This window comes from Oryzias latipes, chromosome 18 (assembly GCF_002234675.1).
Source record: "Oryzias latipes chromosome 18, ASM223467v1".
NCBI classification, from domain to species: domain Eukaryota; kingdom Metazoa; phylum Chordata; class Actinopteri; order Beloniformes; family Adrianichthyidae; genus Oryzias; species Oryzias latipes.
The window spans coordinates 14669805-14696723 of NC_019876.2; the positions used below are offsets into that span (position 1 = coordinate 14669805).

The 26919-nt window shown below is 40.3% G+C and overlaps 1 protein-coding gene across 2 annotated transcripts; it reads right to left on the minus strand.

Moving 5' to 3' along the window:
• Positions 1-161: 161 nt before the first annotated feature.
• Positions 162-25556, minus strand: LOC101163851 (vigilin). 2 transcript variants are annotated; one of them, XM_011487506.3, is made up of 28 exons: positions 25452-25556; positions 22542-22622; positions 20418-20516; positions 20153-20304; positions 19664-19879; positions 17780-17986; positions 14656-14871; positions 14259-14465; positions 13905-14012; positions 12553-12657; positions 12287-12365; positions 12005-12144; positions 11810-11914; positions 11602-11715; positions 11438-11524; positions 11230-11361; positions 8681-8899; positions 8370-8591; positions 8074-8292; positions 6811-6952; positions 5504-5631; positions 5305-5409; positions 5000-5134; positions 4435-4578; positions 4124-4303; positions 3926-4042; positions 3700-3855; positions 162-2618 (listed from the first exon to the last, which is right to left on the minus strand). In XM_011487506.3, exons 3-28 carry the CDS (start codon positions 20491-20493, stop codon positions 2526-2528), a joined length of 3804 nt encoding a protein of 1267 aa, XP_011485808.1. In that variant the 5' UTR covers positions 20494-20516; positions 22542-22622; positions 25452-25556; the 3' UTR covers positions 162-2525. The 2 variants fall into 2 exon arrangements, with proteins under 2 accessions (XP_011485808.1, XP_011485809.1); XM_011487507.3 differs by having other exon boundaries at positions 20418-20519.
• Between the last annotated feature and the right edge of the window lie 1363 nt (positions 25557-26919).

Below are 26919 nucleotides of genomic sequence, written 5' to 3' on the forward strand. Positions count from 1 at the left end.
GCCTAGGATAGTACAAGGGTTACAACCCCAACTTAGATTTTTTAATGGCTTTTTTTATATAAGCAACTCTGACAGGAACATTTTTCAGCTTTTCCTTTGTTGCTTCAGGCACAAAGTAGACCCTAAGAAACTAAGATTTGAGTCATTTGTAGACGTTTAAAAAATGTTCAGGAGTTTATTTGAAGAACAATAAATTCAAGTTTTTTTTGCTACAAAACGAAGTGAGAAAACTGGGAAGAAATCTATGATGTGTCAGAATCATTTTAAAGTGATTGTAAAACCAGATTGTAAATCTTGAAAAAAAAAAAAAAACATTTAAACTCTGGCGTACACATTAAAAACTTAAAAGAAATGTAGAATATTTGAAAGATAAAACATTATTTAAAAAAAAAAGGAAATTAGAAAATAGCTTTAAATCGGAAAGTACACATTGTAAACTTAAAGGTATGGAGCCAGAGCTCCATATCAGAGATATTGAAGATAAAAAATAAAAAACTTTTTAAAAAGTCTGACCTGTGAAAATGTGAACAATAAAATTGTAACTTTGAAAACAATATTTAATTTGAAAACACATTTAAATGTAAAAGTTCACATTATAAACTTGAACAGAATATTGAAGATTTGAAAAAAAAGAAATTTTAAAATGACTGAAGATAAAAGTAAACTCGAAGGGAACATTGAAAATGTTCATTTTAAAATAAAAAAATTGAAAGTGCCTTACATTTCAAAGTAAATGTTAAAAAAGAGAAAAATAAAATAGGAAATTAAAAACAAAAAAAATCTTAAACTTGAAATAAATATTGATGAAAAAAAAAAGTAAAGTTGAAACTAGAATTTTAAAAAACTTTAAAGCAGAAACTGTTACCAAGTGAAAAATGATGTTCATTTGTAACCGCTACTGTTTTCATTTTTAATTTTTCTTCCTCTTTGCTTTCAGTTCTCGAATCAGCTTCAATTCAGAAAATTGGCTAATTTCACGTGGGGGCGGGGCCATGACCAGGTGACGGCGGTGATGGTGATGTCACTTTTGCTCCAGAACAGCGTTTGTTTTTGCTGCCTCTGTCATCCCCTGTTTGGGAGCAGAAATGATGTCATCATAACCTCTATCACCTGTCAATCACGTCCCGGTAGACGATAGCCTCAAAGCCCCGCCCCCTGTGCAAAAAATGTCGTTCCGTTTAAAAATTTAAATGTGTAAATTGAGGTCTTAAAGTGAAGAATGAGAGAAATAAAAAAATGGGGGGAAAAAAAAACAAAAAATTGTTGCTAAAATCACAAATAAACATTTTTCATTTGGTTATAGTTTTGGGTTTATAGATTTCTTTTTCCATTTTTCCTTCCTGTTCACAACACCTACTTTCAAATTTAAATGTACAATCTGGTCTTCCATTTATTTATAAGCTGATCCTGGTTTGACCCCATAGAAATTAAAGGATGACTGCAAGCGTTTTTTAAGGTGGAATGAAGGTTAGCAGCACGTTTGAACGTTAGCCTGAAAGGAGAGCGACTGACGGACGAGACACAGACGGAAAAAAGAGGTCAAAGTTTGGTTGAGCTTCATTCAAATATACACCTTAAACTTCAACAAGCACACACACACACACACATTCTTAACTCGCATAACAGTTCAGAAACCAACAACACAAGAAAGTCCCACACAGTTTAAAAAAATAGTTTGTACAGTGGATGGAACACGTTCCCCAAAAGCCCGAAGCGCACCGTTCACGCTCGTACATAAAGTTGCAAGCTACAGTGAGTGCTTTTATAAAAACAGATGATCACAGTAGGTTGTGTTTTTTGTTGTTTTTTTTTAAAAAAAAGAAAGGAAACATCTCCTTTTGGTCAATAAATAAACCAGACAACTTCCATCACTGAACGTTTTGAGTCAAAAACAAAGGAAACGCCAGCAGATCTGAGGTCAAATCAAAGAAATCCTTACTATAAATTAATAAATAAAAGTCATTAAAGAAGTTGTTTTTTTCTTCTTTAAACAGCAGCTGCTTTAAAAATGAGGGTCGTGACAAAGCAAACCTCTGTTTTCTGCTTCATCTGCTGTTGGAAAAAAAGCCTCGTCAGACTCTAAAACATACAGCTTTTTTTTTTTTTTTTAAAGGTTTAACACCCGTCACTTTCCTGAAAACGTAGCCGCTCCACTTCCCGCCGTTTCACTTCCCGCCGTTTCACTTCCCGCCGTTTCACTTCCCGCCGTTTCACTTCCCGCCGCTCCACTTCCCGCCTCATCATCAGCAGAGACGGACTTTCAGGGGGCAGAAGCGTCGGCAGGGGGCGGAGCGACCACGAGGCAGAGCAGAACCATGACGATAGCAAGAGAAGACAGATAAGAAAAGGACCAGAGGGAGATCTCCCAGAATTCACTGCGGCTGGTTGTCGGAGAGCAGAAAAGAAGAAAAAAAAGGACGCTAAAGAGACGGGGAGGGGGGGGGGGGGTGAGCAGCAATTTGATTCAAGATTTTTGTCCCATTTACAAGAGTTTTTTTTGTGGATTTGTCTTTCGATGAAAAGCTTCAGAACTTCTTTGGACCCCAGGCGGACGTCTGCTTTGGAGCTACACTTGTCCCGAATGTGGGGAAATCCTCTGCACTGCTCACATCAGGAGCCTGCAGACACAAAAGCAATCACTGTCTTTATGCAGGAATAAAAAGTGCAGGACCGTCCAGCAGTTTTTGGGAAAACAAGATTATTACTTTAACAATTGACGTTTCCCATTTCTTAATGTAAAAACCTGATAAATACGAGCATTTAATGAAAATATTTGTGTTCTGACGATGAAAATTTGGATGATTTATAAAAAACAAATGTAAATATATATTTTAAATGGAAGATCCTTCAAATGCAATGCAAAAGTGAGCATCAATGCAGACTTTTGCAGGGACTGCTGGGTAATTTCTATGGCAGTGTTCTTGGAACTTTTTCATTTATTTATTTTTTGTGTCCCCATTTTCTCTTAACTTTTCAGGGGAAAGTTTATCTTTATCCTCAGTAAAATTTCTGCAGCTGCTTTAAGTTTATTAGTAAATTTCATAAAGGAACCATTCAAGTGTGATCTATTGATTTTCCCTTAACTGTCAAAGTGGAAGCTAAATAATCTGAGCCCAACTTTGGCCTTATAAAATATGATTTTGAATAACTTTATTAACAGCATTCTCGTAACATTAGACAGCTGGAGGTTGAATATTATGCATTATTATTATGGTCACAATAAATCCATAGTTGGAGCACAGACTCCAGGTTTTTGTCTGTTAGATGCAGCTCTCTTTTATTTTGAAGTTGAAGGTTCTTCTTCTGTTTCCTCGTTGGCTCTTTTCTGCGAAAAGAAATGTTCCAAATATGTTTGTTTTTTTTTTGTTAACCTTGCTAGCTTGGTGAATCCAGTTCAAGAAAGTAGCGGATGGAATTTTAAGACGTTACCGAGTGACTTGACATGCGTCAACAATGAGTCATGGTTTTCCAAAATAAAACTTCCTTCAGAATCAGATAGGGAGAAAAACTGAAGAGTTGTAGGTCGTGTTTGTTTTTCTCTGCATCTCAGTACAGAACCTCCCACTGATCTGTACCAGAATTGTAGATTCGGACTCCCAGGCAAAATGGCGAACGCCCTGCTTAAATAGTGCGTGGTGAGGGAATTCAGACGCAGCTTTGGGTCATTTCCTTTTTCACTTTGCTGAAACCGTCTCCCACCTTGTTCCCAGCAGCGTTCCAGGGAGCGTCCCGCACCACGAAGCCCTTAGCCGGACCTCCGCTGCTGTCGTCCATCCCTATGCCCCCGCCCCCTCCGTAGCGAGACGGAGGCTTCATGTAAGCCGCTAAGGTCTCCGTCTCCGTCACGCTGAGCATCTGAGGACCAAACGGGTCGTCACACTTTGCACACGGAGAGAAGATCGGAGGAAGACAAAGCTGAACTCACGTATTCCTCCTCCAGGTTGAGCAGGTGGTCGACGGCAGAGCTGATGGTCTCCGGGAGACCCGTTACCGTCACTCTGTCGGGCTGGTCGGAACCCGGCTGGGGGAACCGAATGTCAACCTGGACAAACAGAGTGACCATCAGTGGCGGTTCTGACCTCCTCGTTCGCTCTTTCTCGCGGGATACGTCGCAGCGCCTCACCTTGAACTCCTCCATCAGCTTGCGGATGGCCTTTCCCCGGGCGCCAATGATGCGAGCGTGGGTCCTCGGGTCCAGATGGATGTCCTGGCTCACCATCTCCTGCAGCTCGGCCACCAGCTGCTGGATGGCCTGACGCGCCTCCTCCACGTTCCGCTCGTACCCCGAGATGACGATCAGATCCTGGTTAGCAGATTGTGACCAGAAAACAAAAAGGATCCGAGCAGAAAAACCAAACAAAACAACACATAAGTTCCTTTCAAAATAAAACATAATTCTGCTTTTCCCTTAAGAAAATCTGCAAAGTCGGCCACCTGCTGCTCGTCTCCTTTATCAGGGAACTGGATGCTGACGTCGTGGTCCTTTCTGATCTGGGAGATGACGGCTCCTTTGCGACCGATGATCTTAGGATGAAACTTGGGATCTACGGACATGGTGACCTTAAAGCTCCGCAGAGCCTGAGATAAAACAGAAAAATCCAAAATGGCTTTTCCACGTTTCACACAATAAACCTTCAGGCTTCTGAGAATCATCCTTATAGATCCACTACGAAGAAAATCGTGCTTCTAACATTTTCTGATTGGCGGAGGACATTCATGAAGAAAATTCAAACTTCAAATTGCATTTCTGAGATTGTTTTTGATTTTTTATTTAAATCGCTGTGACTCAGGAGCAGACAGAAAAAAAGCTGCTTGTGTTTGTCAAAAAAAAACAGTGCTCGTATTACAAATACTTCCAAAACAAATAATGAAAAAATAAATCAATAAAACAAAATGCTACATCTGGATTCCTATTAGAGACAAGAATTTTTTTAGCATAAAATTCCGTTTTAAAAACCTAAAACCTAAACATTGGTGGGTACGGTTGTGCTGGTTTTACCCGGTCCTCCTGCTCAGCCTGCAGATCCTTCACCCTCTCCAGCAGACCCTGTTTGGCCCGCTCCACGTTGGCTGCGAGGCCCGTGACCTTGATGACGTCCAGCTGCTTCTCAGGCTGCGGCACCCAGATGTTCACCTGCACATCCAAGCCTTTATTATTTAGAAAAGTGGAGGTTGGGTGATGTCATATCCTGCCTAAAATTGGACGTCCGCAGACATGAATCCTGGGTGTTTTGTGTCTCATTCCCAAACCTCATATTTGTAGCAGAACTTTAGTGGATTTTGTGTGATACGATACGAACAAACCTCATACTCCTCCATCATCTTCCTGATTCCGCTGCCTTTCTGGCCGATAATGTAGCGGTGAAGCTCGTAAGACACTTCCACGTCCTCCGTTATGGGCACCAGCGCCTAAAAAGAGGAGGAGTTAGGAAAACACGGTGCGGAAGACGGTTTTCCAGCCGCCCGCCCGTATCCTGTTTGTAATGAAGTGAGGCTTCCGTACCAGCAGAGCTGCTTTAGCCAAGTCGCACTTCTCCGCCCGTCCAGAGATGGTGATGATGTCACACTTGCGGGGAACAAACTCGGTCTCCAGACTGACGTCTCCGTTCTCCTGCACTAAAGCTTCCTGACCTGTGAGTTTAGGTCAGCTGGTTAAAGAAAGAAGCTTTTTATTCCTTAAAAAAAAGACTAAAAATCCAAAAACCTGTTAGATTGAGACATTGGTTGTGTCAGAATTTACTCACAAATCCCCGGTTAGTGCACCATACAGCCCTTTTTTGTTTTTGGGGTTGGCCGAATCTACAATTCCAAAATCTAGTGGTCTTGAAATTTCCCAGAAGTCTCTGCAAAAAACTAGCATGCCACTATGCTCACTTGAGTGGTAAAAATAGATCTCTCTTTTGAGAAAAAGGTATTCAAAATTATTTTTTGTAAACGATCCAGAACTCAGTGGATTCATGGGGGGCTTTTTTAAGACGTTCGTATTGATTAGATTATTACTTTGCCAAATGGGTGACGTCATATTTGCTGATTAAAAAAACTGAGCTGAATTGCATTCAAATTCTTAGGTTGTTTTTTTTGAAAAAAAAAGGGTTAATCTAAATATTAGAAAAACACAACACCTTTTAATTTGACATTGACAACATTTTTGAACGTGAGATATTTTGTTTTGTAAAACAGACGCTTTGCAAAGAAAGTTATGAAGATAATAGGTTTTGTAAAATAAAGTTATGGACTTTAGCATGAGTCACAAGGTAAACAAACTAGTTGATTTGACTTAATGTATTTTTACTGTAATTTTGAGTTGATGGTGTTTTTCTTATGTTAAACCCAACTCTATTGAAAAGAGTTTTTAGTGTTTTGGAAATGTTCTTGTAGCATTTTTCTAATGATGGTCGACATGTAGAAAGGAAGTTACACTTTAAATTGCATTTCTGAGTTTGTCTTTGTTTATATCACTGTGGATGAAGAGCCGACAGAAAAATGCCGTTGGAAAAAACTTGCAATGGTGTTGTAGGTGCTACAATCGGTGGGACCCAAGCGAATTTCTGATGAATTCCTGCCGCTCTACAGAAACTATGTCCTAGAAATAAACATTGATTTATTGATTTTGGCAAAAAAGTGCAGAATTATAATAAAAACCCCACTGGGAACGCTTGGAAAATAGGTCAAAAGATGATATTTAAGCTTTATGTTAGTTTATGGTGGTTAAAAACCACGTCAGACCATCAATAAAGACTCGGCTTCGTTCGACCGCCTGCTGCTCTGCTGTTCCCCCAGGGCATTGTTCTGACATGTTGTGTTTCTAACCTGCAGCGCTGTCGTCTCTCTCGGGGAACTTGATCTGGACTTCGTGTTCTCTGGTGATGTGCTGGATGCGGCAGCCCTTAGGCCCCATGACGGCGCGGTGGTAGCGCTGAGGGATGGCCAACTCCACACTCACCTGGGACTCCTGATCCAGAAGAAGGAAAGAAAGAAAGAAAGAGACAACATACATCGTTTCAGGGGATAAATTGGAGTTTGTTTGCAGTCAGAGACTACAAACATTTGAGAAATTTGTCGAAAAACAGGTGAATAAAACCTGAAAATAAAAGTGTATACCCTTCTAAACCCTGCTGATGTTTGCTTGCTTTTCAATCAATCTCCTCTGTGCCGTGTCTCCTATACAGAGTGCATTCATTTTGCCAAATCTAGATAAATCTTCCATCAGTTTTGCTTCGTTGTGTAACATTTTGTTTTGAAATTACTTTTGTTTTCCTTTTTACGAAAACCAGAAACGGTCGTTATCATGGGACGCTGCTGATTGGATGACAATGTTTGTCCATCATGACAACTGAATGTTATTTAGCATCAAGTGAGACTGGATATACGGAGCCCGTGTCCTGGCATTAAAAAACTAAAATATATTTCGTTCCCACAAATTAATATCTTGTTCCCACAAGATAATATTCTGTTCCCTCCAAATAATTAATTTGTGCGTACGCAATAATTATTCACGTCATAAGTCATTCATAAACACGGATATGCTCTCCATCCGGCCGCAAATGCCGCTTTCAGCGGTAACTTCCGTGTCTCTGTGACCCGCAGCCGTTCAAGAAAGGAAAAAGAAAAACAAGAATGATCAATTTATTATTTTCTCAATGAATATAAGAAAAATATCACAAGATTTAGGATGAATTATCTTGTGGGAACGAGATATTAATTTGTGGGAACAAGATATATTTCAGTTTTTTAATGTCAGGACACAGGCTCCGTATTTGGCTCCGTATGGATCTGCTCCGTACTAGTCAAACTATTTTTATTAGTATGTGGACACTGAAGACGCATTTGAAAACATTCTTACGTCAAAAATCAGCGATGACTCACAGGACCTTCTAGTTTTGTTTTCCGCAATTTTTACTTTTTATTTCGTTTCATTTTTTTTAATTGTGTTTTGTGGAGTTTTGTTCTGATTCCTTAAATTTAATGTTTTTTATTATTCTTTTTTGCTTTTTTAATTGTCGTCATCTTTAATATCGTTTTGCTTTGAGTGATTTGCTGGTATGATTTGTCCTTCAGGGCCACCGTACTTACCAGGTCCTCTATGATCTCCTGAATGCGTTTCTTGGCCGCCTCCACGCAGTCCTTGGCTCCCTTCAGGGTGACCTTCTGGCTGCTGGCTCCCGTACGAGGGAAGCTGACAGCCACGCCGCCGTACTCCTCGGCCAGCTCCCGCAGCACCTGACCTCTCCGACACACAAAGTGGCGATGGTGGCGAACGTCCACTTCCATGCTGTCCTCCACCACGTCATCCTGGGCAAGAAAAGGCGGTTCTATTGGGAGTGGCAGTGGAGAAAACCATGTTTGAGATTTTTCCTGTGGACAGCTACCAGGTTTTTGACCAGCGTCTCCAGCTCCCTCTGGGCCTGACGCACAGCCTCTTCTTTTCCTACGATGGTGATCAGCTCCTGCTCCGTGTCGTCGGGCGACGGGAAAATGATGCGTGCTCCTGTCCGGTCTCGCACGCGGCGAATGTTGGCTCCGCCTCGCCCAATCAGAAACTTATGGTATTCCGGTTTGGCCTGCAGCTCCGCTGTGAAGTTGTTGACTTGCTGAAACGGGCAGACGGGAAGCGGACGTGAATCCATGTTACCTTTTCTTGCCACTACAAAATCTTTTGAAGCATCTCTTAAAGGCTGACCTTCTCCTCCGCCAGCTGCAGCAGCTGTTTCTTGGCTTTCTCCACTTCACCAACGGGGCCTCTGATGGTGACCTTGTCTGAGCCGGAGCCCTCAGAGGGGAAGTGGATGTGGACGCCGCCGCAGTCTTCCATGATGGAGCGCACCAGGCAGCCTTTGGAGCCAATCAGGGAGTTGTGGAGCTTGGCGGGGATGGTGACCTCTGTCTCTTTGAGGTTGGCCTGGATCCACAAAGGAGAAAATTTGAGGCTCACAGTTGGAGAATGCTTGAAAAAAAAATTAAAAAATGGGCGCCCTTCCAGCAGATGAGGATGCTGGGGCTGCTGTCCAGCGGCTCCACCCATAATGCAGCGAAAGGACCCCTGTGCGCCACCCAACCTCAGACATCTAGGGCTGAGTTTATGTCCTTCAGCAAGACTATTGAATCATATTTACCAAAGTTTCAATTATTCAGACTTTTATTTACTAGTATAGTAAACAATTCGAATTAAAATGTATTTTTTTTATATTATTTATTATATAATATTATATATTATTTATATAGCACCTTTCATGTACAAAACAGCTCAAGGTGCTGTACATAAAAACAAAACAAGAATGCAGAAAACCCAATGTATACAATTAAATAATTTAATAAGCCCTGCACAATAAAATAGACAAAAAAAACGTAAGTAAAAGAGAAATGACTAAAAAAAAAAAAGCTAAAGAAGAGAGAACCCAATATCCATGTACAGTATAGTCCCTTTGGCACACAAAAGCACAAATTTTAATGAAATATGAGATATTTTCCAGAGTTCTTTTTTAACTCAGGAGTCAGACGACTCGATCTCTGAAGCTCCGCCTTTTGTTTCTTGTGGGTGCCGCCCATTTCATGACATCATCCTAGAGTCGGCCTCGGCAGTGTGTCTGCAACATCCGAACTTTTCCAAAGATGGATGTGCACATTGTGCTCATAAAGAGAAAGCGACTTAGCCCTGTGTTGGCATGGGGGCGGTGCTGACAGCGCAGACTCTTCCTGGAAGGGGCTGTTCCTCACATTGTGACATCAATCTGAGTAGCTGGTGCTCAGAGAGCAGGTTTTACAGAGGAATGCTCAAAGATGAGTACAGTGATCCCTTGCTATATCACGGTTTACTTTTCACGGTTTCGCTACTTCACGGATTTGCATCGTGCATTGTGTTCTGCATTCTGATTGGCTAAAAAAGTCACTCCGCTTCTTCTCTACCTGCGCGTCAATAATGTTGCAGTTTAATATGTACACGTACGTAAATCAGCTTTCCAAATTACGTACATGCAAATCATCTTGCAATTTCCTGTTTCTCTAAAACCCATAGAAAAAGAGCGACAACAACTGTCAATCACTATGTTCTTCTCCCGAACAAACACACACAGCTGCACCGCGGGCTTGAGAAGGAGAAAACACTGCAGCTTCTCAGACTGAAGAGCATTGAAATACACCTGAGCCACTATTTGTCCGTTTGTACTTTGTATTTTTTTCATGATCATTTTAAATTTTCTCCGGTTTAATTCAATTACTCTCGGGTCGCGGTGGGCGGGGCTAATCTCCGCGATTTGAAGCCTTCTGTTCACATTGATGATTAAAATTATTATTTGACAGTACTGTACAGAAGTTATTTGTTGAAAAAAAAACGTTTTTAAAGTACTTTGATTTGTGAAACAAATGTTTGAGCCTGTAAAATGGTTTGTTCTTCTTTTCAATGTATAACAGAGTATTTAATTGTATAATAATTGTTAAAAAAAATAGGGGTTTCTACTTCACGGATTTTGCCTATCACGGGTTCTTTTTGGAACGTAACCCCCGCGATAAACAAGGGTTTACTGTAAATGGATCACATACTGCTTTGAGGTTTCCTTGCGTGAGGAATTAACATTAAGACAAACTTCAAAGCTAAAAAAAAAACAATATAGGCCAATATAGGCCTATATTGGTTTATATATAGGCCTGTATATATTAAAAAGAAACGATATAGGCCCTATTATTTTATAATATTTCTTTTAAAAAATGATATAAAAAAATTTTGGCATCCAGTTTTCTTTAACTTTTAAAGGTTAACTTTATCTTCATCCTCCGTAAATTATCTGCAGGTGCTTTAAACTTTATTTGTACACTATAGGAACCATTAAAATGTGATCTAGATTTTCTCTGAACCCATAACTGTCAGAGAGGAAGCAAAGAAATCCGACTTTTAAGGTGCGACGAATAAATACAAAAAAACAAGTCACTAAAAGTGGTATTTTTTGAAATTAATATTAAAGGTGAATCCACCATTTGAGCAACTTTATTAGCATCTTTGTAACCTTAGACAGCCGGTTGCGGAATTGAATGGATAATTAATATGCATTATTTTCTGATCTGTGGGAACAACTGTCACAATAAATCCATATTTCAAGTAAGGACTCCTGGTTATTGTCTGTTATATGCACCTGTCTTTTATTTTGAAGTCTGTTTCCTCGCTGGCTCTTTTCAAGGCGTTGGGAACCATTGATAAAGGACGAGCAGAGGAAGAGTGAAAAGCGTTTACTGTCTTACTAGCTCTCTCTGGATGGCAAGGATTCGATCTCGGGCCACCTCACAGTTGACCTTCTTTCCTGTGATGACGATCATCTCAGAGTTGCTGTTCTCTGTTGGCAGGTCGATCTTGGTGTTGGTCTCCTCCCGGATCTAATGATACAAAACGCGCCGTCGCATTAAGTTTTGAACTTTTTGCGTTCTTATAATTAAGTGTAGAAAGCTTCACCTTCTTTATGTTTGCACCGCCCTTTCCAATGATGTTCTTATGAAACTGCTTGAAGATGGGAACCGACAGCGAGTAGCTGTTCTCGATCTGTGTGAAGACGGAGCAGCGGTGAGTCCGCACAGACAGAGACGAAGCCGAGGCAGAAAGAAAGCGGGCGGACGTACCAGCTCTGCAATGATTTTCTGCAGGAACTTGGCACATTTCTCCACCTCGTTCTTCGGCCCACGCAGCTGGACGATGTCGCTCTTCTGTGACGGGTCGGGGAAATTGATAATGACCTAAAAAAAACAGTAGAAACGATATAAATTCAGTAAAAAATCCATCAAAATAAAAACTTTATTGTAACTAATTAGTTAAAATAAAGTGTCCAACTTCAGGAAACTTGTCCCGAACTTCCTTAATCTTCTCTCCCTTCTGCCCGATGATTGTTCGATGGAATTTCTGCTCCACAATCAGGTCTTTGGTGCGCTCATTTTCCTAAGAATCAACAAACCGACATTGTTTTTATTTTTAAAGGGACTTTCAGTGGTTTAAACATCAGATCTGCTAAACAAATGAACTTCTCACCATCCTCTGGACCATCTCAATGAGTTCTCTGCGAGCCAACTGCACCCCTTTGGGGTCCCCTTCGATGCGGATCAGGTTGCTTCTCTCCGAGTCCTGAGGGATCCTCACAGAAACCTTGTACTGCTCCTTGATCCGATTAACTGCAGGGTGTTGGAATAAGATGAAGAACAAGAAGGTCTCTCAGCCACACCCTCTTCCTGTAGTGAGCACTTACAATGGAGGTCACATGGACGTAACACACAGCTGGTTTCATTCCCTGTAAACATCAACAAAACTACTCACTGTTGGCTCCGTTTTTACCAATCAGGTGTCTGTGAAAGCGCTGGTCTATGATGATTTCAGAATAGTCCATCCTCACCAGCTGCATCCATGAAACACAGGATCAGAAGAGACTTCCCATTGAAAGTTCAAACAATGCACATATGTAACATATGAAGACGTGTTTAAAAATGTCAGAAATCATTGTGGATGTTAAAAAGCGAATAAATCGTATGTAAAGGATTCCTACAGAGTTAAAGAATCAGATGTGTGTTTGTGTGTAGACTGACCAGGTCCTTGATGATCTCCTGGATCTGGATCTGAGCCTGCTCCACCTCCTCTGTCGGCCCCTCCAGACTGATGCGCTCCTCGCCATCCGTGAACTCAATGTGAACCTGAATGTCAACAAAGACTTTTAGGACATTTCCAGGCAAGAAAAATATTAAAGGACCTATACCATGCAATTCTTAGGCCATTTATAGCCTTCTATATCCATGTATATGAGGATATTTTACCTTGAGCACACTGCAGAACACATTTCTTTTTTTTAAAAATGTGAGTTATTGTCCTGAATTCTTTTCCAACCCGGATGTAAAACAACATAATCTCTGAGGATTCACTCCGCCCATTTCATGATGTCATCCTAGAGTCAGCCCCCCCCCGGCAGCGTGTCTGAGTTTCACCCACAAAAACAAACAAAATCCGAACTATTGCGAAGATGAATGTGCATATTGTGCTTATAAAAGGAAAGCGTTCCCTAAAGGAAAGCGTTCCCGATCCCTGCTAGCTGTAGCTCCAGCTTTCCTCCTTCTTCACTTATCTATGTCACAATCATAGAATGTAAAAACAACGGACGTATCGAGGCGTGACGTCACCTGTAGAAAACGCCTTACCTCCGGCTCTCGCGAAATGAGAAAAAATACCTCACCATGAGTGGGGGGGGGGGGTTGAGCTGTCCATTGATTTTACAGTCAATGGTTACAATGCGAGCTTGTTTTCGTGGATTAGGAGGGGCTGATGCTCAGAGCGCAGGTTTTTAGAGAAATGCGTGAACGGATCAAAAAAACGCTTTGATTTTTTATTTTTCCCCCCGAGAGGAATGAAAATTATAATACACTCAAAAGCTAAAAAAAAAACAATTTTGCATGATATAGGCCCTTTAAATATAACTTCGGCTTTTAGTTCTTTCATTAAAAACCCACTCTGATGAAATATGTGTTTTTGGTGTTTTTAACATGTTCTTGTGCTATTTTTCTCATGATGGAGAACATATAGTCAGAAAATTAAGCCTGGAAATGCATTTCTAAGCATTTTCCCATTCAAATCTTTGTGACGTAGAAACTATGCTCCATGCTCTTAGTCTAAGCACTGGGGAGGAGAAGGGCGGGCGGGGTTGCTCCACGCCAACGGTCCCGCCCACAAGTTAGAGGTGAATTTCTAACGAACTACTGCCCCTTTTGTAGGAGCCATTTTCTAGAAAATGACATCAGTCTTTTTTATTTTGGCTAAAAACAGCATAATAATAAAATAAAAGACCACTGGAAATACTTAAAAAACTGTTTTCATGCCCCTTAAAGGTGTTTTCATTTGAGAGGAAGGATGGGACTTCTCTCCTTCAGGCCATCATCACAGTCTCCCTTACTCGTGGCAGCTGCTGCGTGATCCGTCCGATATTCTGGCCTTTTTTGCCGATGATGAAGCGATGTAGCCACGCCGGGGCGCTCACCTCCACCACCATCACACTCTTTGCCTACACGGATGAAAATGCTCCCAGTCACAAGGTCTTCATCCATAAACTGCCAGTCAGATTACACCATTTAATATGAAGCTTGTCATGACAGAAACTTAGGAGTAAAAGTTTGGTCACTTATGCTGAAGCAGATTTGGTCAAATTAACATTAAAGTGAACTGCACGATGGTAGAATGCACGAGGCTAAACTTTGACTTTTATTCATTTCATTCGTTTTTAGGTGTTTGTTTTTTTTTCTCAGCTGACCTTAGCATAGACCTGGGTGAGTGCAGGTCCCAGTTTGTCGGGCTCCCCTCTTAGGATGATGGTTTCTGAGCTGGAATCCAGCGGGGGCATTTCCACAGACACTCCAGTGGCTTCCAGGATCTCCTGCAGGGTGTTGCCTTTTGGACCAATGATGTATTTATGCTGAGACTTCTTCACTTCCACAGAGATAGTCGTGGTCTTCCTCTTCTGCCACACAGAAAACATGAGACAAAGACTGGAATTACTCAGTGAAGGAAACGGTAGCGGAGGGCAAAGAAGTGGAGGAAGGAAAGAGAAAGAAGATTTGTAGTTTTTATTTACAGTTGATATCTTTATTTTTCAACCAATATTTAAATCTTTCAATTCTAAATAATAAAAAAACAGATTAAACGGACACCTTGTCCTCATAGATGGCTCGGATGCGGTTGACCGCCAGGGCGACAGCCTCCTTCTCTCCTGTGATGACGATCTCGTCCTTTGGCAAGCTCGGCGGCGGGATGCTGATGCGAGCGCCCGTCTCCTGGCTCAGCTCCTGCACCAGCCGGTTGTGGGCGCCTGCAATGAAGGGGTGGAATGCCTTCTCCAAAGACAGACGCTCTACGGCGCGCTTGTCCTGTCCACAAGGAGTGAAAGAGCATCCGTTTCCACAAACAATGATGTCACTCCACAGAGCACAAGATGAGAGGAAATCAAGCAGATTTTTTAGTTCTTTGGAATAAAGCTGTTCTAAAAAAAGAAAGGCGCCTTATAAATAAAATGTATTATTTATTATTATTGTAACAAACCTTGCATTGAGCTATAGCATTTTATTTAAATTCTTCACAAAGGAAATGTTTTTGTTTCAACAAAATGAAAGAAAGTAGTCGCCTGAAAGTGCATTTTTCAGGGCAGTGTAAACATAGCATCATAATTCTGACAGTGTGTCTTTAATGCTAAAAATGGCCCTTTACAGTGCTTTGATAAATCTTACTAAGCTCAACGTTGAGAGCCACTTTCTGCTGAGTGATTTGTTTCATCACTTCCACTTCTTGTCGGGGACTTTAGTGTTTCATTGGGCCCCTCCTTACACCCTTTGTTTGGTTCGGACTCAGACATCATGGAAATAAATATCTAGCTAAGCTGAAGTTTAACCACAAACGTAGCTACAATGGCTGTGCTTCCATTGCACGTTTGTGCAAAACTTTATTGAAATTCTACAAATGTTGGAAAAAAAACCAGTTTCGCAATTAAACTGTTTTCATTTAATCATAATTATGCATATAAAAACAAACCATGGATGTGAACATAGCTTGATTTACAGCATCCACATTTCATGACAATGCATGGAAGACTCTGAGGATGTTTAGAGATTGGATTTATTTATTTTAAAAGCTCCACAAAAGCATCGGTAACCCCATCTTCATGTTCATGAGATCTTTCTGGTGTTGTGAGCTTCCCTCCTGCTGCAAATTAAGCCGCTATCCACCGCTACTTCCGTGTCTCTGTGACCCACGTTAGTTTGAGAGGGGAAAAATTAAGACAAGAACCAAACTAGAGGATCTTTTTTAAATTGTCTATGTGAAAATAAGACCAAAAAAATCGGTAAAATCATCAGATCATAATCAATGATCATAATCATAAGGAAGCCTGAGCTGGCTGCCTCCCCATCCTGCACCAGCTCTCTTTCTGCCAGCTAGCCAGCCCCCCAGGAGCCACCCGGCGAAGCGATCGGGGTCGCTCCAGCCTCATGGGCCCTGGTTACAGGCCGGCGCCCTGTCAAGGCTTTATCCCAGGGGTCGGGAACCTATGGCTCGCGAGCCATATATGGCTCTTTTGATGGTCACATGTGGCTCGCAGACACATTTTTATTTTTTTATTTTTCATTAGACCAGTCCTTCTCGGGCGCGATGCGATGCCAGAGGCGCACAGTAGTAGCAGTGCTTGGAGAGAAGGATCTGCGCCAGCATTATCACTTTACTATTATCTATTATTTCACAGAGTTTGTACCACCCGGAAACCTGTGAATTGCCGTGCCTAAAACTGCGCGCTCCCGTCTCTGAGAAAGAGCGCGCAGTAGCGGGGACGGGATGTGAGAGGGAGAAAGCAGAGGGTGAGGGTGGAGTTGTGGGCTCGGTCAGTAAGGTGAATCGCGCAGGGATTGTAAAAACGTAAAACCTGCTGCCCGTCACTCACTACAGCGAGTGAGTGTGTGTTTGGCTCCCCGTCTGCATGTGAGCAGTCTGTCTCACATCTACAGAACAGTCAGACCTACGATCACGTTTAAAGTCTCAACGCCTGCATGAAGCAGAAACTCACCACGTATCAACCAGACTAGACCATCAGCAAAACTACCACGAGAAATACTCATCATTTATTAACAACAGCATAACAATGTTATTAAAAATAATCCACAGACTTATTGTCCTTTAAAAATGTTGAAATTATATCAAATGCACACATTCACTTGAATATTTAGTTTTAAACATATTGTCGCGGACTGAGTTTAACTTGGCTGTTGGGCCGCGTTAAAAGTTCTGGAGTTCCTTGAACGCATCAAGCAGAGATCTGATTGGCCCTCAGTTCTGTCGCTCAGCCTGTTGTTAGTTAATTTGGACCAATGGGGTTCAGCTATGGGCCGAATAAGGGAAATGGGAGGGCAGCGGGAGCAGGGGAATATAAAGTTGGGAGAAGCGCTCTCGTCTCGGCGGGAGAGATTCAGGAGCTGCTGAATTAATTTACGGCATTTGTTACAGCCTGCATTAACCAGAATAAAGAACCTTAAAAGAGGTTAAGTCTCAGTGTGGGAAAAGGACACTACATTATTGTATGGCTCTTTCGAAATTACATTTAAAAATATGTGGCGTTTATGGCTCTCTTGGCCAAAAAGGTTCCCGACCCCTGCTTTATCCCCTTCTTTACCCAAAAGTAGCCGGGAGAGTCTCTGGCAACCCAGCGGGTTAAGAAAATGGACGCAAACTGGTTTCTTGTGCAGAGTTGATCACATGGTGATCGCCTCAAAAATCCCTTCCTCAAAGCACAAAAACTTTTATCTCGCATTTTCAATAAATGCGAGATTTTTCTAAATTGACGTGTTTCCATTAAGTGAATTTATTATCGCAAATCCAATTTGCGCATGTTTATAGTCAGTTAGCTTTAGTAACATACATTAGCGCTGATTAAGGTTTCAGAAAAGCATGGATGCAAGATCAGGGTAAAATATCTTTCTTTTATCTTTCTTATCTTCTTCTGTATCTTAACAACAGGCATAAAACCTTTAGAGATAAAACCTGTTTTTATTCTAAAAATGTATAACCTGCTTAATTTACATCCAATAGTCTTTCAAAGCAGCTCGTTGGCTGCTCCGTTTATCGTCCGGGCAACCACTGTAAGGTCCACATTTACCTGGCAACAGCATTGGACAATTCTACCAATCAATGATATGCTGATGACACCTTACTGTTGGTAACTTTTCCTTTATTGGTGTATTTGAGGATTACCCTCTAAGACCAACAAAAGAGTCGATTGAATCTGCCCTGACTGACCTGCTCAGCAGAGATCAGCAGGATTTCATGGCGAGCCTTCTCGATGCCCTCCTTGGTGCCTGTGATGCGGATGCTGGTGCTTGGGTCCTCGGGGCGTGGAATAGCAATCTTGGTGGCGGTCTTCAGCTCCAGCTCCTGCAGCTTCTCACCGTTCTTACCGATGACAAATCGATGGTGCTCCTTAGGAATGGCGACCGTAGCCGATGCCTGAAAGAAAAGAGGAACGCTTTAAGTAAAAACAATAACAAAATGTTGGAATTGTATCACGCCATAATAATTGTACAGAAAAATGGGCATTTCTTCATCTTTACCTTTTGGCTGATCCTTTTAGGGGTTGCCACGGTGAATCACCCACCTACATCTAACCCTATGCATTAGACTACACCCATGAACCTCATCTTTGATCTTCTTCTAGGCCTCTTTCCTGATAGCTTGAACCTCAGCATCTTTTTACAAAATCATCACTGTTCCTTCTCTCAAAGTATCCAAACAATCTCCATCTGTGTCCCTCCATTTATCTACAAAACATCTAACATGATCTGTTACTCTGATATATTAATTATTGATCGTTTCTTTCCTCATCACTCCCAAAGAGAACCTCAACATCTTCATCTCTGCTACCTCCAGCTCTGCCTCCTGACTCTCAGAGTCTCTAAACCCACAACATGGTTGCTCTCATCACAGTCTTCTTTACCTTTCCCTTCATTCTTCATGATATTCTTTTGTCCCAAATCATGCCTAAAACGTTCCTCCACCCGTTCAAACCTGCTCGCACACAGAGCTCTTCACCTCTGCTCTTTGTAACCTCACCGTTCCACTTGAGTTCCTTTCATTTACACACAGATTCTCTGTCTTACTGCAGCTGACCTTCATTCCTCTCCTTTCCAGGGCAAACCTCCACCACTCTAGATTTTCCTCCACCTGCTCCCTGTTCTCACTACACATCACAGTGTCATCTGCAAACATGATGGTCTACAGAGATTCCTGTCTAACCTTATCAGTCATTCTGTCCATCACCACAACCAAAAAGAAGGAGCTTAAAGCTGATCCTTGGTGCAGCCCCACCTTTACCTTTAACTCCTCCGTCACATCTACAGAACATCTCACCCCTGCCTTCCAGCTCTCGTTTATGTCCTGAACAACTCCAACGCTCTTCTCTGTCACTCCAGACTTCCTCTCTCTGTATCCTGTCTTTTATTTTCTGGGTAACATCAATGACAACAACTTGATGAACAAAATAAAAATACATCAGCTGACAGGAAAATCAGCAAATTTGCAGCTAAATTCTTGAAAAGACAGAAAGCAAACGGTCTGCAGGCCAAATTTTACTGTAGTTAAAAGATGTTTTCCAAACTTCATCCTAACAGGAACGGAATAACCCCAAAAAGATCAACTCTGACGTGTTTGTGAAGACACATCTGACCCACAGGTTAAAACTCAAGGGAATTATTTAAACAGATCTTTCCAAAAACAATGTTTCTATGACGATACAAAATAGAGCTCTCTGCACTAAAAGTCAATTTTTTTGTTTCCTTTGTTTGCAGCACTTTATTTATGTCATAGCATGAAGTCTGCATGATGAAAACCCAAAACATACACTTTAGATCTTCTCTGTAATATCTCTTAAAAATTCCTTTATTTCTTAAATATACCATAGTAAGAAAGTTTTTTGGAAAAAAAAGCAGAGACGCATTGTTAATCAAAGGCTGACATGATTAAACTTAAGGGGAAACAGAAGCAATAAGATGTGTTCATGTCTAAATCTAACCCAAACGCAATAATAAGTGATTTTCACCCTGTTTGTTTTTTGAATAATGTTAAAAATGAGTTACCCAATCATTGACGTCTACCAAACCATTGTAAGCATTGGCGGTGGGAGTTTACCTGAGTCTGCAGACGAGCCACGATCTCCTTGCGAGCCTTCATGACAGAATCCAGTTTTCCGGTAACCATGATGGACAAGCCTTGGTCCTTCGCCAGCGACAGCTCGATGTGCGCTCCTGTTCGTTGCATGATGTCCAGACACACCTTAGCCTCCTCTCCTTCCCCGAACTGGCTGTTGTCCTTGTAGCGGCGCTCCTCCAGCGGCACATGAAACACCTGGAGGGGTTTGGGTCGGATTTTCAAGACAGTGAAGGGCATATGATTTATCTTGTTATTTTGAAGAATCACTCTAATCATCATTCGATCCATTATGAAAGTGTTCCCAGTGGTCTTTTAATCATGATTATGCCGTTTTTAGTAATCAGAAATTCTATTTTGAGCTCAGTTTTCTTAATAAATGTGCTCCATCATCAGAAAAATGCCACAAGAACCTGTTAAAACCACGATTTTCCTCAGAGTGGGTCTTTAAATGTGTATAGGGTATCTGACCTGTGTGATAACGGAGGCTTTGATGGGCCGGATCTTGCTTCCCCAGGCTGAAGCCGGCTCCCCGGTCTTCTCCCCCGGTGTACCTTTCTCCGGCAGCGGGGGGAAGGCCTCCAGGTAGGTGGGGATGTAGGCCTCATCCTCAGGGACGCAGCCTAGCCCAGTGAAGACAAAAAATATATAAATAAAATAACAGCTTTAACATGAACCACTTAGATGTTTTAACAAAAAGACAGTAGCGTCTGGTAGCAAATTGATTGGAGGTTACCTGTTAAGTCCTGGTCCTTAAGACCACTGCGGTGCTCTGCAAAGCTCTCTGGGGTCAACACAGCCACTGAGCTCATGGTTCAAGACTTATTCCACTTATCTACTGATACAGACACATGAGTGAAGCAAAACCCAACGAAGCCCGATTAGCAGCAGACAACAAAACAATGCAAGTCATGTTCCTTCCTTTAACTGAACACTAAGTGCACTTTCTTAGATTGCTCTCTACACGCCCCTGAGGGCCCCCGCTGCCTCTGTAGCTTTGCGAAGCCGCATGGGTGCTGGGAGTTACACCTGAGACCCCCCAATTAAAGTCTCTAACAAACACGCTACTCCTGAAAACCTCAGAGACGGCAAATCGCACATCAAGAGCGCGTCCAGGAGTTGAAAGATGGAAATTGCAGAAACTGCAGATGTATACAGCTCACCTTTGGGCAAACTATAAAAGTGCCAGTGTGAGGAAGCTGCAGGTGGCGTACAACGATGCGCTAAAAGTGCTTTTAAATAAGCCAAGGAGGACAACTGCTAGTGAGCTGTTCCTTTCTCTAAGAATTAACACTCTCTGGGCTTCATGCGCTCACTCAAGTCGATCTGCAGACTAAATGCTTCAGAGAATTCTCTCATCTTGGCCATAAGTAACATTAGATTTAGTGCCATACGCTTCCAGTCAAACTTATGGAAACACTGGAGGGACTGTCTTTTTATTTGTCATTGTAACTAATGTTTTAATGGTGTGGTTTGTATAGTAAGTAATTTTTTATCTTGTTATTTTATTCTTATCCTTTTTAATTAATTAATTTTTTATTAACTGTTGTAATTTTTTCATATTCTGTACCTAAACTTGTGTATTCTTGAGACTGTGCCTTTTTAATGTAGTGGGTCTGTGTACTGCTTTTTATTGATTGGACCATGAGTCTGGAATAAATTCTATCTATCTATCTATCTATCTATCTATCTATCTATCTATCTATCTATCTATCTATCTATCTATCTATCTATCTATCTATCTATCTATCTATCTATCTATCTATCTATCTATCTATCTATCTATCTATCTATCTATCTATCTATCTATCTATCTATCTATCTATCTAAGTACTGAATGAGAAAGAGCTGATTTTGTGAACACAAAAGTCTTGTGACTGCATAGTCATATCATATCATTAATTTGTGGTTGCAAACAGGAAAAACAACCATTTGAAGTTGCTGAGGCAGGCAGGGACCGTCAATAAAGTACACAAAAACATCCCAGACAAACAATATCAGTTTCTCAGTAACTCACCATAAATAATCTCAAAAACCTCCCAAAGATCTCATTGTTGTTTAAAAAAAAACTCCCCAGAAATCCCTTATAACATTACTTTTTCCCCTTAGAGTGAACTAGCGTATTCAAGTAATGCAAGTTGTAGACATGTCCTTATCTTTTCGCTTTATTACAACTGTTGCAGCACTAAAAAAATTAAACTCAAAAAAATTAAGAGAGAAAAAAACAAAAACAAAGAAATTTGTTAAAACTACAGGAAAAAAATCTTCAAAAAACAAACAAAAAAAGGTTTAATAAAAAACAAAGTAAAAATTATATTGAAAAGCTTTCAAAAAAAATAATAAAAAAAAATAAAGAACGATCTCAAAAATCACATATAAAGTTATCAAAAACCAAAAAAACATTACATTGAAAAAAAAAAAAATCTCAAAAAACACCAAAATATATTGAAAAGTTAAAAAACTTCTGGAAAATCATTGAACAAATGTATTGAAAAACAGTCTAGGTGCCACAAAGTTGACCACAGCCACAACATCGCTGCTTAGTGCTTAACGTTGATGTCGCCATTGACTCACAGACAAAAACAAACAATTCATACTGGTCAATATAATTCATATATAATTTGTTCTTAAAGTTAGAACGAAAAGATTCAAAAATTTGGAATGAAAAACACTGTTTTCTTTTTTATTAAATACAAGATGCTTCCATATTCCTCTGACAGGTATCGTTAATACACTTCTGAAAACAAAGTGAACAAGCGGTAACACACCTGTCAAATGGATCTTCACTCAAGAAATACGCATGGAAGAAGTCATGAGTGGAAGATGGAAACACAGAGCCACATGGGTCGCTTCAGCTTACCTGCAAAAGGGTCGATTGCCAGAGAGTCCGTCCAGTTATCCGCTACCTAAGACGCTTCAGTGTGAGTGTGTGTTTCAGCTCCTGGAGGAGGAAGACAAAGGGGGATGAAGGTGAAGCTGAAAGCCACATGTTCCGTGTGAAGACCGTGAACACGCAGAGATCAGTGGAGCTTTCACTAATGCGATGTGATTCAAGTTTCTCCTCTCTGTTAATAATAAATAAAAAAATAAATATCAGATTTTCTGGAAAATACCCAAATGCAGCAATAACTACATTTATTCTTTACACACAAAAACAACATTGTAATTGATGTGATGTTTTCCTTTTTCAAAAAAAAACTTTACTCTCAAACTAATTATTGATGGAACGTTTGTAACTCCGAGGACTCTCGGCTCTAATTTCCCAGCCGGAGCATCTCCATGTGTCTCATCTGCATTAGAGATGCTTTGCTGTTCCTAAACGGCTCCACTCCTGCATCAGTGTGTTTGTCAACTAACCCAAAGACAGCCACAGGCTTCATCCTCAATGCCCAACTCTGACAGGGTGGGACACGTTTTGCCAAACAGACACGCCCATTCCTCCATCTAGGAGATCCCACATTTCATGTTAAAGGACTTTTTTTGAGTTCAAATCTTGTTGTGCTGCAAGAAGAAGGTTGAACGCTCGCCTCTTACTGAAGAAACAGAAGCAGCAGTCATTAAAGCTAATTAGGAAATGAGAGGAAGTCGACGGACGCATCAGCAGCTGAGAATATATGAAGACATTTCCTACATTATTTGACCAACATGATCATTTATCCACAAACTAATTGTCAAAGACATAATAAAGTATTCAACCCCTCCCTTTTTCCTGGACAAACTCACTGATTCTAAGATCCAGTGAGACATCTGATCCGGTTAGCAGTCGATCATTTGACCGGCATGTTGCCACGTGGGGCTTTCTTCAGCCAGACAGCAGATCTTTTAGCTGCCAAACTGGGACTGAAACACCGACACACTGGTTTTTAATGAACTACGCAACACCTTTTGGTTTATCCTTAAACCATTTTAACAGTCTTTTTTTTTTTCCTGGAACAGGACGTGCTTAAAAATTCAATTCAAATTAAATTATTTCTAGCAAGACCATAAAAAGAGTCTCAAAATAAACAACAAGGAAACAAGGTACAAAATAAAATACTGTCTTAAATAATATCTAAAATTATAAATTGAATTGCAGTGGCTGGCATTGCCACACACCCAAAAATGATTTAAAGCCTCTGCCCTCCCTTAAAACTTTTCAGTTTATTTTTAGGCGGCAAAAAAAAACACAATTTCTGTTAGTATTTATGGGAAGAATTTATAATTTTATTAATACAAGTTCAATTATTTTCCTCTCCTGATCACTATTTTTGAGGATACTTATTTTTATACCCAAAGAAATTTGATTTTGGATCAAAATTAAGCAAATCTATCTATATTCCCTACAGCTGAGTCAAAGTGAAACCTGAACTTTTAACTCAGGAATTGTAATTGAATTGATTAAGTATTTTGTCAGTAATAAGCAGCCAAATGTTTTAGTTGTTGCTCTACTTAAGGAAGCCTGATTCATCGAGCTCTGAAGAAACCCAATAGTCCTTAAACACACATTCTGATCATCATTTCATATATTTTCAAAGCGTTCCCAGTGGTCTATAAATTATGATTTTTTTATAATAAAAAAATAGTGTTGGTATATTTGACATAGTTTCTGCAGAGCAGCAGCAGTTTATTAGAAATTCACCTCTGAGTTGTAGGCAGAGTAAGCCCACCCCCACTTCCTGTCACCCATCTGTTTACATAGTCTGCTTCCAGCTTACAGCCCCTCACACCTCCAACCTTAACATTACAATATTGGAGCTATCCAGCCATGCAGTTCTGATCCAGATTCCAGCTCAAACGAGGAAAACAAAGACGTTCATGGATTTATTTGTCTGCAAGTGGATGCATCAGAATGGAGCAGAGCAGGGAGCTTGTGGCCCACCCAGTACACTTTCTAAATAACAAATATTCAAACTGAATCTTTTCATCTGCTCCTAATTCAGGACGATTTGAATAATGCACATTTTAGCTTAATTTTCTTTATATATGTCCTCCATTATCAGAAAAATGTTACAAGAACACGTCAAAAACACAAAATCATCATTTTTCATGTGGTTTATCTGTGTACAACAAAACGTATTTATCATAGCTCCTCATCTTCATGTAAACTAGTTGTGTTTAGCTTATTAGTCATACTTTTAGAACCTTTATTTATTTATGAAATACAGTTTTCGATACAATCCAGCTGCAGTGGTTTTAGGGGTAACTTTAAGCCTTATATTTCATCCCTCACTAATGTAACTGTGCTTAAGGTGAAGCCATTGAATGCCAGCATGCTCCTCTCCATCCTTCCATGTTAATTCTCTGCAGACCCACAGGCTCTTAATCCTGGGAGGCTCTGAGCTCAGCGCTACCGCGCGGCTCCGCTTCGAGGAGCGCCTCTGTCTCGGCGAACGTGCGCTCTTTCTTCGCTGCTAGCTTGATGATAATGATGCTCTGCATGGATCCCGTTAGCTTTTTTTTCTTCTATTTAACCTCTGTGCTAACGACGGCGAGCACGCGCTCTACAACATTCGTTGGCCTGCTCCCGTGGGGCTAACCGCATTGTTGTGCCCCGACCTCAGCTAGAGATGATTAGGCGCAAGTACGTCCAGATAATCGGCTAAAAAGCAAGCCTTAGCGGGGATGGATAACCCTGCTCGAACTCGCTAGCTTTTGGGGCGCTAACCTTTCTGTCCCTGCCCTCTTCCCCTTTAATATGCGAACCTGCTGATACGCTTTTCGGAACTCCACTCTGACAAAAAACATTTTATGTATTAAAATTAAAATATTGCAATAAATAGAAGAACCATACCTTTCAGAGAGAAATGTAGCAGAGGGTGTGTGTTTGACAGGTGACGGTGTAAACACAAATGTGATTGGTCCAGGAGCATTTCCTTTGCTGGCGGAGTGATACACCCGTGAGCTGCGGCTGCCGACTGTATAAAATCAAATGCCGCAGTATCTTTGCGCAATAAGGGCATCCAGGGGAAATAGATCCACCTTTTATTGACCTTATTTTAAATAATGAGAACTTCCAAACATATGGGGAAAATGCGCATTTTGTTTTCTAGCAATGAATGTATATTTCAAACCATTTTATTTAGATGGCATGTCTGTCAGCTGTAGTAGTGTCTCACGTTTGTCAAATTAACCGGGTCTACTTCTCATTCATAATACCCCATCTGCCGGAATAATAAAGTAATAAGTAACAGGTTTACAATTAAAAGCAAAAATATAAAAATAAAAATCCTAAAATACATGAATAAATAAAACTATGTTATGATATTTTTTATAAATCAATAAAAATGTAATACAGTTGAACCCTCTGATACTAAAATCAGTTAAGTTAAATGGGCACACTGGTGATAATAGAGCAAAAATATTAATAAATCAGTTATTTCTAAAACAGTTTAATAGTTATTACCAAGTAATAATCTGCTATAATCAAAAAATAGTTAAAATATACTTTAGAAAACGGCAAAATGTGTTTTATTTGAGAAATATATCAGACAACATATATGTCACCTTTCAAACATAAAAAATAAGAATGAATGTTAAAAAAAAAACCAAGGTTTGGTAAGAAATGCTATAACCTAAACAATAAAATGCAGAAAGTAAATTAACTTGCTAAGACTAAAAGTGTTCTTTGTGTAAATCTAGAAGCCCAACCTAGACAAAAAGAATCACAGATTAATGAGTTACACATCAATAAATACAAAACCCTAATTTCCGAATAATACTTTTTAGGGTTTTTTTTCTGACTGGAAAATATCAAATCAACTTGTCCCAACATGAAGCACTAGGTGGGAGTAGAGGCCAATCAAATATTCAAATGTGGGAAGTGACAAAACAGTCTGGCACCTCCTTTTGTGCCACCTTTTGTTAAAAACAAGCTCAAACCTCAAGAGGCTTATCATAGTTTCTTTTATTGAGCTAAATACTTAAATAGTTAGGAAATTTTCATTGACACTACAACGGAAGTAGGAAGGCCTTCAAAATAAAATCCCCCAAAATAATCTGAGTTGAAGTTCTTTTTTTCCCTCTCTAGCTTTATCACTATTTTAGGAGTTCAGTTGAAGTTATTATAAATATTGAACACATATTAAATACATTTTATTTTTACTATTAATTTTTTTACAATATTTTTTATTTGACTGTAAAGATTCTCAGTCATCCAGGCTGTTGTCAGAAGTGAACATTTGCCACAGATCAACAATAAATCTTTCTATTTATTATTCACATTTGCATTCATTTACTGTAAATGAAATCTTAGACTTTTT

Bases quoted from the DNA above. Each gene is read 5' to 3' on its own strand.
- LOC101163851 (XM_011487506.3), bottom strand. From the start codon at position 20,493: ATGAGCTCAGTGGCTGTGTTGACCCCAGAGAGCTTTGCAGAGCACCGC. The intron at 14,872-17,779 runs GTCAGTCAGGGC...CCTTGTGGACAG, and splicing joins TGCTGATCTCTGCTGAGCAG to GACAAGCGCGCCGTAGAGCG. The intron at 4,579-4,999 runs GTAAAACCAGCA...GTTTTATCTCAG, and splicing joins AGGCTGAGCAGGAGGACCGG to GCTCTGCGGAGCTTTAAGGT.